The 15,373-nt window shown below is 28.6% G+C and overlaps 2 protein-coding genes and 1 pseudogene across 2 annotated transcripts; 1 reads left to right on the forward strand and 2 right to left on the reverse strand.

The window, feature by feature from the left end:
* Positions 1-2,402, reverse strand: LOC113859057 (cytochrome b561 domain-containing protein At4g18260-like). Its single transcript, XM_027491873.1, has 4 exons — positions 2,224-2,402; positions 1,854-2,018; positions 775-923; positions 1-597 (listed from the first exon to the last, which is right to left on the reverse strand). Exons 1-4 carry the CDS (start codon positions 2,365-2,367, stop codon positions 255-257), a joined length of 801 nt encoding a protein of 266 aa, XP_027347674.1. The 5' UTR covers positions 2,368-2,402; the 3' UTR covers positions 1-254.
* Positions 2,403-9,016: 6,614 nt separating this feature from the next.
* LOC113858666 (40S ribosomal protein S14-like) lies at positions 9,017-11,260 on the forward strand. Its single transcript, XM_027491388.1, has 6 exons — positions 9,017-9,095; positions 9,542-9,664; positions 9,751-9,796; positions 10,281-10,366; positions 10,578-10,707; positions 10,926-11,260. Exons 1-6 carry the CDS (start codon positions 9,093-9,095, stop codon positions 10,991-10,993), a joined length of 456 nt encoding a protein of 151 aa, XP_027347189.1. The 5' UTR covers positions 9,017-9,092; the 3' UTR covers positions 10,994-11,260.
* A 2,720-nt stretch (positions 11,261-13,980) lies between these two features.
* LOC113859977 lies at positions 13,981-15,158 on the reverse strand (annotated as a pseudogene).
* Positions 15,159-15,373: the final 215 nt, after the last annotated feature.

Genomic DNA, 15,373 nt, shown 5'->3' on the forward strand with positions numbered 1-15,373 from the left:
AGTATCCACACGCACACTTATAATATTCGTTATACATGTGAAAGAATATGCATTAAAAAATAGGGAAGAAAAAGAAAAGAGATAACATGCACCAATCAAACTTCACCTTTTGATGAATGCACTCTATCAGCTTGCCTTTCATAAAATCACCTCCCACTTGCATAAAGTGCAGGCACCAAAAACTAAAGTGAAAACAAGCCAATACCCCTAACCACCAAAGCTCTAGAAAAATGTAAGCTAAAGATAGTCCAATATTAGTCAAACAAATTCTCAAGTGCATTTCTCTTTCCACATGCAACTGGCAACAACTCCTTTTGATTTTGCCTTTGAGGAATATCTTGGTTAGATGACACATTTGACTCACTTCCTACAATCACTCCTTGCTTTTTCATATATTCCAATTTATCTTGGAAGAGGTAAATCAATCCAATGAAAGAGACTTCCACCGTGAAAAGGATAGTCCAAAGGGTTGTGCTTTTTAAGGTCCTCTTATGATAGGCTTTTAAACCAGTGTATATGTTGATGACCCCCACAAGAGAAACTATTGTCCCTAGTATCCAGTGTAGTAAGTACCAATAACTCCTCTCTTTCTTTCCCCTGAAAATTCAGTTACAAACCATAGAACATTAAATTTTAAACAACATGAAGCATCCTTTGCAAATTAAAATGAATTCAGAAATACAGAGAAAATGGGTGCTGCTACTATACAAAGTTTGATGTTTGGATTAGTGAACAGCTTTGTGAAACAAAATGTGAAAATATTGATGAATTAACCTTTGTGGTCTGAAAAAACCAACGAAGGCTTGCATCAATATAGCACCATAAAGTGCCAGGCCTAATTTTTGGTGGTTGTTGTCAAATGAATTCTCAAACTTTTTCAGGGACATAGCAGCTCCAACTGTGGCAAGAAGCACTGAAAGCATCTGTTAGACAAAATGTTAGAGCGTGCACAATGAAGATAGAAAGGCAAAATATCAGTAAGAATATACTGAATCCCAAAAAACACAAAATTCTCAGCTACTTTTAATGAATCACAACTCGTAACTAACCAGTTCGGTTCAAATGATAATCATAATACCGTAGTTAATTGAAACGAACTAAAGCAATATAAATCCTGTGGTCTAAAAGAAAAATCATTAGATAAAACACTGTACAATAAGGATAGAAAGACAGTAAGTCATATGTATATACAGCCTCCAAAAGAACAGAAAAGCCACTGCTACTTTAAATGTATACTAACTTCTAATTAGTTAAAGTTTAAATGATAATCATAACATTGTTGTTAATTAAAACAAATCAAAGTAATATAAACCTGTGGTCGAAAAGGAAATAGATCAGCAGAAAAAGCTGTACGCACCACTACTAAAGTTAAAGTAGGTCATGATTATGTTGTAAAACAAAGATCAAAAGTTAATGATTACATGATGTAACTTTCAAGAAACAATTTATATTCTGGACACATAATTTACCACTAATCCCACTTTTAAAGTTTTTAACAATATAATTAAGGGTACAACATAAACATTTATAATGTAAGACAGGATCCAATGACATCAAATGTGAGTGTTAACGAACTTATACCTTCTATAATTTTTTTGTAAATGATAAATATTATTGGAGATGTATTAACTATTAAGTGGTAACGGGAGAGGTGAGAAAAGTAATCTTAAAACAATCTTAATGGTCAACATTAGATATAAGTGAAACCAATCTTGAATATTTGTATCAGATTGAAGGGTCAAGATTAGCTTCAATCATGCTACTATATGCTCCCTCTACGCGTACATAATGTGCATAATGGAAGTTAAAGTATAATGCATAATTTTCACGAGAACAAATTGGGAGAGATATACCTGAAAACAAACATGGAGATAGAAGAGGACTTTACTCCTTGTCGATCCAGGTTCTGCTTTAATAGACCCTCTGATGGTAAGTATCCCAAGAGGCATTAACAACCCTGTTGAAGCCCAAAGGAGCAATCCATGTACTGCAATATCAGATGTCTTCTGCTGATTTACCTAACATATCATACAAATAATGATTTTATGTCCTTAATTTGGCATTATCAAATATTTAATTAATTACTTACATAAGAAAATGAAAGAGAGATAAAGATAGGTAGTTAATTATCTTTGCTAACTGCTTAAAGGGGCAATGACAAAGAAGAATTAAGTAGATGAATATGAAGAAACTACATAAGAAACCACAGGGAAATTGGTATACCTTGTAAACTTTGTTCTGACTTGTGCTCTTGTGACTACTAAATTGGTTCTCCTCTTCCTCATGGGCTATGCATTCACTGAATAGAAGAACAGAAACATAAAATGAAGCTACAACAATGTGCACTGGCTTGCAAGAGATATGCATTCTCCCAGCACAACAAGATGGAAAGATAAGCCTACAAATGGCTACCCTCTCTGAGTTTTGAAGCTAAAGAAGCTTTAGGATATGATTGTTTTTGGGATGGCAAAGAGAGCTTTTAAAGTGTGGTGAACGACTTATTCTACTTTTTGTATAAAGAAGCTTTGAAAAGGGATGATGTGCAACATGAATATACTAATTAAAGCTATGAATGAATAAATCCAACATGGGTTAGTTGAATGTGAATATTAGATTGTATTAAGAAGAAAGTAGAATGGAAAAGTTGGGACGTATAGTTTCTCAATTTCAAACGTGGGGTTGGTTGACATTTGCATACCATGTCATTGACGTGTCAATTTGAGAAACAAAGAGGTCAAAATCCTATGAATGCACTTCGCTTAGGCTGGCAGTTTATAAAGGTAGTTTATAGTTTAAGTGGATAAAATTAAGAGACATCACTCTATAACCATTGCCCATTGGATTCTTACTTCAATTATTAATTTGTTTACCTCAATTTGTTCAGGGCATTTTCTTTAACCAAGGTGATTATTTGTCTAAATTAGTTTAAAATAATTTATAATATGTCCCAATTTGAATTCACACTTAAATGTTTTTAAATTTGTGTTAATAATTTTTAACTTAAATTTAAACACACATTACACGTACAGTGTTACCCTCAGGAAAATAAACAACAATAGTACACTTTAACTTTTTCCCGGATTATGCCATTGGATTACGACAATGACAACACAAATGTAAATTTCAAGCTATATTGTTTTTTGACATTTTAATAAAACCTAGTCTTGTTTTGTTTTTCTAACACAATCTATTTATAATATATAATTTCTAAGATGTCAGTAAAAAAAGAATAGTAAGACTTTTGTTTTTATTTTTATTTGTTTAACCAATGTCTTATGAATATTGATTCATTTTTAATCAGAAATAAGTAGATGCATAAATTTTTTAGTAATATTATATTTTCTTTTTATATCTTCTTACAAGATTCTTCTAATACTTTATAGAGTACGTAGAGCCTAAATTTTTATAAATTTTTTTATCATTTAATGTTACTAACGCATACTATAATTTTTAATCATGTATTATTTACCAATATGTACTTTAACATTTACGAGTTGTTTAAGAGAAAATTTTAAAGTACTCAGAGGAAAGGATACTTTTTATTCTCAAATAAAAATAATTACATTTTTTTATCGATATTAAATAAATGATTAAGTTTGTATTATTCTTTCATTTTATATTTTTATGTTAAAATATTATTAAATTAAAATATATTTATTTTAAGTAAAAAAACTTATCACCTTCTCTTATTCTCTAAATTTTTTCTTAAACAACTCTTTAAACATTTGTCAGTAGGACCCATGGCCATATTTTATAAATGGGTATAAATAAAAAAAAAATCTATTTAACATTAATTAAAAATATAAAGGATATTTAATTATTTTTATTGTTCTTCTTTATGTCTACTTTTGAATTTTTTATTCATCTATTCATTTAAAATTTTAAGACACTAATTATTATTATTTTTTAATTGTGTTCTTATATTTGGAATATTGTTAACCAATACCTTGAGAGTGCTATGCTATAGTTACAAAATTTAGAAATATTTTTTTTATTATAAATCATATTGAAGATGCATTAAAAATTGTATTACCACATTTATATATATATATATATATATATATATATATATAAGGACATGATCTTTTTACACTCAATTTGAGCCTTTTATTTAACTTAAATCTAACGAGTTATAATTTATTAATTCATTATCTATTAGATTTAAATTAAATGAAAGACTCAAATTGAGTGTAAGGATTTTTATATTTACACTGGTGTAATAAGATCCTTTCTCATATATAATTTCTTTAATTTATAAATTAGTATCCTAAAGATAGTTTGTCAATTTTTAAATATAAATTATCTTATATTGTGTTTATGAGAATATGGTGCGATAACATTAAATATCCTTTATTAAATTAGTTCATTTACTTTTAAATATAATATTAAATAACTTTTACATTTTCAATATAATAAATATTATAGTGTTCACTTTATGAACACATCATCGATATCCTTTTTAAATATTTTATGAACTTATTATAAATAAGAAAGATAATAACAAAACTTACACTATTAAAAAGTTAAAAAAAAATATTGAACATAAACAAAGGCATTAATTACATTTTTTAGTTCGTGTATTATTTCTGAAATTAACTGATAAAAAATTAATAGAAGATTAAACTGTAAAATTAGTAAAAACTTATTATAAAAGAATACTTTACTATTCGAATGTTTTCGGTACAGAACCTAAAGAAAATGTCGTATTCATTGCATGATCTAAAGCAAATAGTGGTCCTCAAAGTTGCAACTTCATATGTCAAAATGCATTAAATTTGACGAATCAATTTGAATAACATGATGAAATATGTAAATTGAGTTAACAAAATTAAAGGAAAAAAATCGCCTACTTAACAACAGTTATCCTGATTTGATCAAATTTGAGGTGGACTAATTTATAAATTTTAAATTATTTATGAATATTTTTAAAATAATTTATTTAAATATGTCTTATGATACACATTTATCTATTTCAATGTAATTAATTTAAGTTTGTAAAATTAATTAAATTTTTTTATAAATAAACAAATTTCATATCCAAATAAAATAATCCACAATTTATTAAAATAAAATATGTACATTTTTTGAATCCTTTCAAATTGCAAAATTTTGTAATGGTTATAACGTGGTAGAATGACTAGACACCAACATCCACTTAACGAAGTCTCATGATTATTGAAGATGGCCCAATTTCACGAGAAAACGACCATGACCCTTAAACTTAATGATTGAACCATCTTTTGCAAAATAAACCTCTCTTTTCTTTTTTATGCCATGGCTTTACATTTTTTTAAGGTTTGTACTTAACCTAATGCGAATACCCAACAGTGACAGAGAGATCACTTTTCACTTTTGACCACAGATGTTATGTTTCTCACCAATGTATTGCTGTGTATTAGGGTATCCTTAAGCTAAGAGATTAATATTTTGCATGTATAAAAAAGTATTGTAGTGAATTTTACATTATGTTTCCCATTAACACATACCCATTCTTAAAACGAGATAATTGATTTCACATTTTGACACAAAATGATTAGACTATATCATCTTTAGTTTTTGCTAACCTCTCACATGTAATGTTGCTTCGATCAGTGATGGCTTCATTGAAAGTTTGACCCAAATTCTAATCAGTAAACTGCTTTAATGGCCAGATTGTGCCACCCCTTTTTAATTTCTGGCTTTTTAGTAAATCAAACAGACTGTGTGTACCTCAACTTCTGTAATTGTATGTATTATCTCACATTAAGTATGAGTGGCATAGTTAGAATATAAATATATGAAAAATAAAACATAATTAGATATCATATTAAAATAAAATTATATTTGTCAATCCTAATATAATAAAATGTATTTTTTTATTCTTTATAGTAAGATAATATTGGGTTAGTTATATTTTTTGTTCATTTAACTTAGATCATGTGTAATTTGGTCTTTCAAGCTTTTATGAGACAATTATATTTCTCTACATTTAAAATTTACTAAATTTCGTCTCTTGTAAATTTTTATTTCTGTCTAAAACTCTTAAATTCTCATTGTTTTATAAATTAAAATAATCAATCAAACTATTAAGTTTTATCCAAAATAAAAGAAATCTTCCAAGTTTTTCTCTTTAAATTTTCTCAAGTTTTCACTAAATTTCTTTTTTTTTAATTTTTTTAAATATTTACTCATACTCTTTTTTTTGCTTTAGTATTTACTCATACTCCAATACCATTATAAACTAAATTTAGATAAAACATAAAAATATTGAAGGTTTTTAGTAGGAAAATAGATCAACTGAGGAGCTAAACTATTTTAGGTATGGATGAACTTAATTAAACATATTAGAATAACATGCAATTTAAATTAGAGGAATGAAAAATACAATTCAACTGATAAATTTTAACTATATTTTTTTAGGACATATAACTACATTTTTAAAATTTATATTTTATAAATATGATTTATAAATAATTATTTATTTTTGTTTAAATCATATGTATCTTTCACAAACCTAAAACAAAACTCTGTCAATTAATTAATTCATCGTTATGTCGTATACGAAGAATTTGACTTTTTTCTTTTAAAATAGAATTATATCAATATTTAATTTTTTAAAGTAATTAACAATTTCTTATTTCATTCTGAACTCTGATATTAACTCGTTAACTGTTTTTTTTAATTAGTAATTAAATAAATTTGACCTTTAGGTTTTTTAATGTCTGTAATTGAATATTTTATTTTTTAATCACACTAAACATAATATATATTTACAAATCATGACTTTATCGAATAAACCAATTTTTTTATAATAAATTAGCCATATTATCTATTAAAAATGTTCGAATTATTTGATTATAGACTTTTGCTTTATAACTTTGCAGTAAGAAATTTTATATAGACTTTGTTTAAGTCCATAAATTTTTTAATTATGGCAAAAAAAACAAAAACTCATCTTATACGCCCCCTTAGGAAAAGGATAATCTTACATATTTTATCATATATATTTAATATGATATTTTAATTACAAAATATAAGTTCATTTATTAACCTAAAGTTTCAGTAAGGTAAATTTTAATTAAAAATCATTTGCAAGAAAATTTGGCATCATCTTGTTCACATTTTAATTAAAAAAATCACATACCAAGCATATCTAGTTTAAATAACATATAGAATTTGACATAAGAAATCTTAAGAAAACAAACACTTAAAAATCAAATTACAAAGCACAAACATGTATATCCAATTTCATGACAACTATTATCATAACATTCATTATTTCTGGGGACAGATTTAGCCATTTGGGTTTGAGATGATGAACACATGTATCACAACTTTGGTCGTCTAAATTCTAAAACCAAGTCGTTGTATGTGGCAGACCATTGAACGTAAATTATCAATCAATAATCCTACAGAGTCGGACAAAGTTGGAATAATAATGACAATCATTACAATTGCATTATTTTCAAAGATTTGGCATCAAGTCAATATCACCATAAAATGATAATTCATAAAATTTCAAAAGCACAAACATTTTTTTAAAACATATTCAATACTCCATGTCTTCATTAATATCTTGCATAATAAAGATTCATTTATCCACTCATAAAAATAACAATTAAATACATGTGTACTTTTTCACTGAGCTGTGCTAAGACCTTAATTGTATCATATCGATTACCATTCAGCATTAAGATCTTCATTTTTTTTAATAGAATACAATTCCTATGCAGCCATAGTGACCAAACAATAGCAAACCAAATGGAATCTTAAGCTCTCTTTGTAATCTTATTGGATATGAGACCAGAATGTTGCATAAATGGTTTTTACATAAAGGCTTACTTGAACTCCCAACTATTCATAGTGTTCCTCCTGGAAAATATTAATTTTCAAGTCTTTAATCTGTAGCGATGACGTTTCTCTGACTGTTGCTGACGTGACTGCAAAAGGCACTACATGCTGAAGTCAGGATTTAGTTCTAAACAATAAATGCTATTTTATAATGAAAGTCAACCCTTTACCTTTATCTCTACCTTCCTAGACTTTATTATAGGCTAATGGACTTGATGAGTCAACCTTGATTTTGCCCCTTTACTTAAAGTAAACAATGCTTTGATTATTATCTTTAACTGAGTTAATTATCTTTTAATCCTGATAACAAGATATTCGGCCAAACTAGGCCACCGAATAGGTACTCAATTTTCTTTTCTTATATGTAAGATCGAACAGTTTCCTATTCAGTACACATAGCATTTACACCAAATGTTATATGAAAATTTGCAGTTGAAGAAAAGGTGTTAGGTTGTTTCTTACTCAGAATGACAAAAAAAATTTCATCTAAAAAATTCTAACACGTACATAGTAACAACAGTTAATAAGAAAATAAGTGACGACTTTTATTAATTTTATAACAATTATAATTTATATTATCAATCTTATTTTTGTAATAATAAAAAAATAAATATCAACTTTTATATAATCCTTATTTTTTTAACACTTACTAAGTGTTAGATTTTATATAGATGACACTTTTTTTATTATTAAAAAAATAAATATCAATCTGGTATAAAATGATATTTAACGAAAAATATAAATAAAATATTTCATAAACACTTCATTTTAGTGAAGTTTTTTTATATTTAACCTTATTTTAACAAAATTTTTTCCTAAATATGCATTTTATCCAAATGACAACAGCTTGAAGTCTAAACTTGAAATTATAAATTTTAATACAAGTGTGTTTTTACATTATTTGAGCGAGAGGTCCGTCTAAAATCACTTATATTCTCTTTTGGAGTTGGAGGCCTTGATATTTATTTTTTGAATAATATTTCATAAATACTTTATTTTAGTTTTTTTTTTTTAAATTTAACCTTATTTTAACAAAAAAAATAATCCTAAATGTACATTTTATTCAACTTGGCCCATCTAAAATCATTATTTTTTGGATTCGGAGGCCCGATGGGTTTTGGAGTATCCAGGTCCAATGGCAAATATTTGGTTCCAACATCAAAACCCTAATCCATCTTCTTATATTAAAGAAAAGAAAAGCCGTCAAGCACCTCTGATCTGAATTCTGAAGGCTCGTCCAAAAACCCTAGCAAGCATCCGCCATGGTATCTAGATACTCTGTAACTCTGTATTTTCACTTCAGATTAGATAGTCATATTCAAATCGTGATGCTTCTGATTGTCGTTCTAATTTCGGAACATATGTCATCTCTTTTATACATGCTTTGTTGTTCGCGAAATTTTAATTTTTATTAGATTTTTTTTGGCCGAGCTTTTGATTTTAATTTTTCATGGTGATTGCGCGTCGAATTTAATTTACTTTTTATTTTGCCACCTTGTCTCTGTTTGTTCATTTAGTTGATTGAATTCCATTAAAATTAATAAATGGGTAAAACAAAATTGAAAGGAGTCGTATAGTAATTATTGAGAATGAGTCAATGATGGATCTTTCTCAAATAAAGTGAAGTTGTTGTGAATGTTTCTTGTTTAAATCTTTGGGGATGCATGATACATTCAATTTTTTTTGACAAGTTATCGTTTTTCGACTGTAGTCGTCAAAGAGAAAGGTCAGGGAGCCAAAGGAGGAAAATGTGACTCTTGGTCCTGCCGTCAGAGACGGTGAACATGTTTTTGGTGTGGCTCGCATATTTGCATCATTTAATGACACCTTCATCGTGAGTATTCAGATTTTTAGTTTAATCCAATTTGAATTAGTGGTTTTGGAATTCTTGTTATAATTGGATTATCTGTGTTATTGTAGCATGTGACTGATTTGTCTGGAAGAGAAACACTTGTTCGCATTACTGGTAAGTGTTTTTCTCTTTACATTCCTTGGAAGGAAACCCTGAATTGATTCAGCTAAGATTCTTGTTTAGTGGCTACATATTCTTGTTAAGTTTTGAATTGTTTTTTTTTTTAATATAGTTCCATAATCAATTTAAGTGAATCTATTATTTTTTAAATTAGAATGTGTGTGTTCTATTTTCCTTAGCATTTCCTGCCGAAAATTGTATCACTTTTTTGCAAGACTCATGTTTGGGCTGAGGAACTCTGGCTCTGCCAAACTGTTTTAACTTTGAAATTGTTCTTAACCTAAGGTTTATTTTGAAAGTGAAGATTAATTGTCATTTTTAATTTTGTTTTACATTATCTTTATAGATGTTCACAATCTGCAAAACAAAACTTAGTTTCCATTTCTGTTTAAGTCAACGATCTTAAGTTTGTGATTTTCTTACTGAATAATGTATACAGTGCCGTGGTATTCTCGTGTAATTTGCTTTTGATTTTCAGGTGGAATGAAGGTTAAAGCTGACAGAGATGAGTCATCTCCATATGCTGCTATGCTTGCTGCACAAGATGTAGCTGCCAGGTGCAAGGTAATTTAATTTATTATTGCCTTGTTATTCATGTTTACTTTTACAATACTTTTACAATCAGAGGTTGCTTTTTTCATCATGAATTTGGTAGAATTCTAATCGTTTGATTCTTGATTTCTAACGAGTATCAATTGTAATTTCCTTTTCATATGGATATATTTTCTCATAATTGTCGAATTCTGTTGATTTGATTCTGGGGTTTCTGGAGCAGGAGTTGGGCATAACTGCTCTTCATATTAAGCTTCGTGCAACTGGGGGTAACAAGACAAAAACACCTGGTCCTGGTGCTCAGTCTGCTCTACGAGCTTTGGCTCGGTCAGGAATGAAAATTGGTCGCATAGGTATATTTTCAGGATACCTTTCTAAGCTTGATTTGCCTCCAATATTAAGCAGTTGTTATGCTACATGTCTTTCTGTTTTGTTTGAGTTATATATAATGAAGTAATTTTTTCCCCCTTGTTTTTATTTTTCTTTTTGTTATGCACATGTCAATCTATTTATTAGTTAGGTTTTCTGATCTGTTTTTATTTCCATGACTTTATTTTAAAATAAATTTCAGAGGACGTGACACCAATTCCTTCAGATAGCACCCGTAGAAAGAGTGGTAGGAGGGGTAGAAGGCTTTGAGGTTGCTATGGTGGTGGATGGAGCTGTCTTTTTTGTCACCGTGTCTTGTTTCTCTTGCCAGACTGCCTTGTGGCATTTTGAATTTTAGCCTAATCTGTTCTTTTTAACTTTATTGTACTTGACTCAATGTGTCCGCCAACTATTTTATGCGAGTTGATTTAGATATTATAGTCACATTGAAAGTTCTTGTTACTTTGTGATTTTCATATCTTACATATTTGGTAAATCATTTCTCGTCGATCTTGGTTCGATGAACTTTTGGTCTGTTCCCTCTCCCCCCCCCCCTCTCTCTTAATTACTCGTACTCCTTAAAGGTCTTCTTACAATTGCACAAGTATTATTCGGTATAATTCAGTCTTTTAGGAGTAATACTGAACTTCGTATGATACTTTTTTTCCGTAATTTTAATTTCTCTTTGAAATGAGGATAAAATTAAGTTTTTAAATGAGAAAAGTAATTAAAATGAAGTGTTACAGGAATGACAAATTTACTCGATTTGGGGACATGGGTAAATTTGTAGTATATAGTAGTTGTACAATATTTGTTGCATTCAAATAAACAGCAATATTACACATGCGTTCCCCAAAGATCTGTTGAGTAGCGAATAACTAGTTAATGCTAGGTTCACTACTGTTGTATGTAAAATAATGTTATGGTGAATGTTGTTAATATTTTTGTCATACTCTGGCGTCCTACAGCAGAATGGAGTTGAACTTATTTGATTGTGTTGGAATACAATACCCTTTAGCTAACTTGAAGTATAAATTGTATAATACCCGATAAGAAAATAATAACCTATAAAATCACAATTGGTGCCACATTTTGCTTCCTCAATCCAGTAGCACTATTAACATAAAACTAGGCATGGTATATAGGGAAAGGGGTTTGGATCGCGTTTGAGCAAGTTAAAATGAAATAAAGAAAATAAATTTATTTCCACTTTTGTTGAATTTGGAAAAATATATGGATAATTCATTCACATCCTGTTCCACTTTTGAATTTAATAAATTTTTTGAATATTTGTTTTAAAAAGAAGGGTAATGTAATTAAATAAAGAAGTGTTTGATGTTGACACTGTTCCGATGGGTGCGGCGTCACTGCTTTGTCTATTATTAGTAATGTGTATATAAAATAAAATATTAGATTTTATGTTCGCGTGATGTGAGGTTTTATAAAATATGTAATATTTTAATATTATTAATTATTTAAATTACCATTTTATGAAGTTATACGTTAAAATAAAAATATTTTTATATATTTTAATAATTGAAGGAATAACTATTTTAAATATTTAAAAGACTGAATTAATATATATTATAAATATTTGATGGACTAAAAAGAGTTAAATTATTAAATTTTAATTTATAAATTCATTTTTTTCATATATATATATATATATATATATTAAAAGAACAGAATATAAAAGATTAAGAAATATATAGAAAAATAAGAAAGTAACATTTTAAAAATAATATAAACAAAAATTGTAGAAATATGTCATACAACACTCTGGGAAAGACTTTAAAATATGTATAGATATTTGTTAATATTTAAGATACACACCATTATTTGTTAATGTATGAAATATTAATTATTGGTAGACAATAGTAATATCCATAGTAATACAGTGACATTAGAAGCAACGCCTCTAAATAATAATTGGGTTCGGAACATTTTTAAATATAAACGTGAAAATTTATAATGTTCTAAAGAATTTTTTATTAATATTAGTGTCACTACATAAAAAATTATATAATATCGATTTGGTGTTAGAATTCTCTTTTGATATAATATTCATATAATGGGAATTAAACTTTTAGCGTAGACATTACATGTTCATATTCACAATATTATACTGTATATAAGTATACAATTACACTGGATCCTAATATTTTCTTTTTGTAATTACATGCTATGTTTTTGGTATGTATTGATTATTGAAGTAAATAAAATTGAGAATGAGTTGCAGAAGCCAACTTTAGGTTTTAAATAAGAAATTTGCAGCTGACTGAGCCTCTAATTACGAGTCATTTTCCCATTTGGAACACATTTAAATTCAAACCTTCAAACTAATTGAATTATCAGAACTTGTCATATTAACAACAATGACTCAATGAGATCTATTTCATCCACACTGTGTTTAAATGAAAACATATAAAATTATTCGAAATATGATCAAATTATCCCAAGCTGTATTATTTTCCCAAGATTTTTTTTTCTGCTAAATGCTACGAATCTTTTCCTTCCCTTCGTTCTTAGCTACTTTAGGATTTACGAAAAATATCAGCCTGATGATGCCTGTGTTCTTCAGTTCTCACATTTTCAAACAATGATATCATTTAAAAATAGAGTTAAGCAAATGAAATTTATTTATACAATTTTTTTAACATAAGCTTAAAAGTACACAATAAAAATTTATATATAATAATTTGTTTTATTAAAATTCACACAATATCATAAAATTTAATATATTAATAATATAAATATTATATTTTTAATAAATATATTCTTATGCATGCATTAAAAAATAAAACTATTCTTTATAAAAGGAATGCATGCAAAAAGAGCATAATAGTCTTGTAAACCTGTGCCAACATGTCAGACTTTCTTTGTTAATAAAAGAATCCCTCTTTTCCTTTATTGTGAGTTTCCTGGACAGTTTGTTGGAAGACAAATCTAATTTGGATAATGATATTTTTACTTTGTTCTCTCAACATTCTTTAACAGTATTTATTTTTCCTTATTTCTCTCTGTCGTATTACTTTTCTCATATTTTTCTCTCTGATCTTTCTGTCTCTCTTTTAACAGCAGAGTTTCTTGTGAGAAAATAAGGTGAGAATGGCATTACTCATCCAATTATGATCTACTTGTTTTTTGACCTTCTTTATAAGAATTATTCTTTCTTTACTGAAGGGGCATTGTTAATGAGATTCAACCCACATTGTGGAAAGATACGGCTGACACCTGCTGCAACAGCTACCATTTACTTACAACAAATCTGGTTCTGCCCTTATGGTTTTTCCCATCTTGGACAGTTTCTTGGGTGTGGACCCACTTGGCTTGAGATTATGCCTGTACTCCACTGTCCAATATTCAAAAACTTCAACTTCAAACACGTTTCTTCACCTTGGGGTTCATGTGGTCTCTCACAAATGCAATGGCCAATTGGTCTTTCGGGTTAAAAGCCTCCAATTCGTTAAATACAAGACAGGAGAATAGATTACTGCTTACTCCATGCTTCCTCAAGATTAGTGCACTGTTTGGGACATTTGTCAATGATATATGCTTCCTTAATAAACATTTAGACAAAGCTTCCAACAATAATTGCAAAAGTGCAACGAAATGTATGGCATAAAACCTTTTCTAAAGTTCATGACACTGTACGCCTACTTTAGTTTGAGTGAATCAAACTTAACGAGAACTAATTTAAGGATAAACCAAGTGTAATTTCTTAGTTGCTGCTAGTGGTATTTACTAATTAAAATTAAAGTTTTACTGAAGAACACTTAAATAACAATATCTAAGTTAATAGATATTAACAAAAAAAATAATGCATAGTTACCTGAGGCATAGGGCAGCTTGTTGAGACTCCATGGTTGCAATCCATTTTCACAGTATGTCTCCATCTGCAACTTCAAGGCATTGACACCCCACCATTTCTTCCACCTTGCAGTTGCAATTGCTTCTTCCATGGTATGAACAAAATAAGGATGTTTTGATGTAGCCATGTCTACATTTTCTGATATAATAAGCGAATGTACCAGCAATAATGGATCAACCATTAGTTGCAGCTTTGCATCTATACAAATGCTGAATTGAGTATTTGGGAACAACCTATGGACTAAATATTTTGGTATAACCCCATTCATTGCTGGGTTCTGATACAAATCCTCTTTTGAAACCTCCACAATTCTCCATACACCTATCTTGTATTCACTGGATTTAGTTGAAATCAAACCATGATGTTCAAGCCCTATCATCTGTGAACATGAAAAAACAGAATTTCTAGTGTTTTGGACCCAAGGCCCCTAGGTTGCTGGATCTTGTCGTGGTCATTGAAGATTGCCGAAACTACAACTACACTACCACACTTTTCCATGGCGATTCAATCTGCATCCAGAGATAAAAAGAACAACATCAAAATTGATATTGATCTCACTTCCATTAAGACCCATACACATTGATTCATGGGGCCACGGAACCTTCTTGTATGGTAGTTCCATAACAAACTTGAATCAGTCAAGAATATTCCATTATAATAGGAAGCAAATAAATTAAAATACAGATACTAATAAAATTTTGCAAATGATAAAATATGGATTACAAGTGTCTCTGCTATTTAGAGGTCCCTGCACTAATTAACCCAACTAAAATGATTTT

The sequence above is a fragment of the Abrus precatorius genome, unplaced genomic scaffold (assembly GCF_003935025.1).
Source record: "Abrus precatorius isolate BTA unplaced genomic scaffold, Abrus_2018 Scaffold2, whole genome shotgun sequence".
NCBI lineage: Eukaryota > Viridiplantae > Streptophyta > Magnoliopsida > Fabales > Fabaceae > Abrus > Abrus precatorius.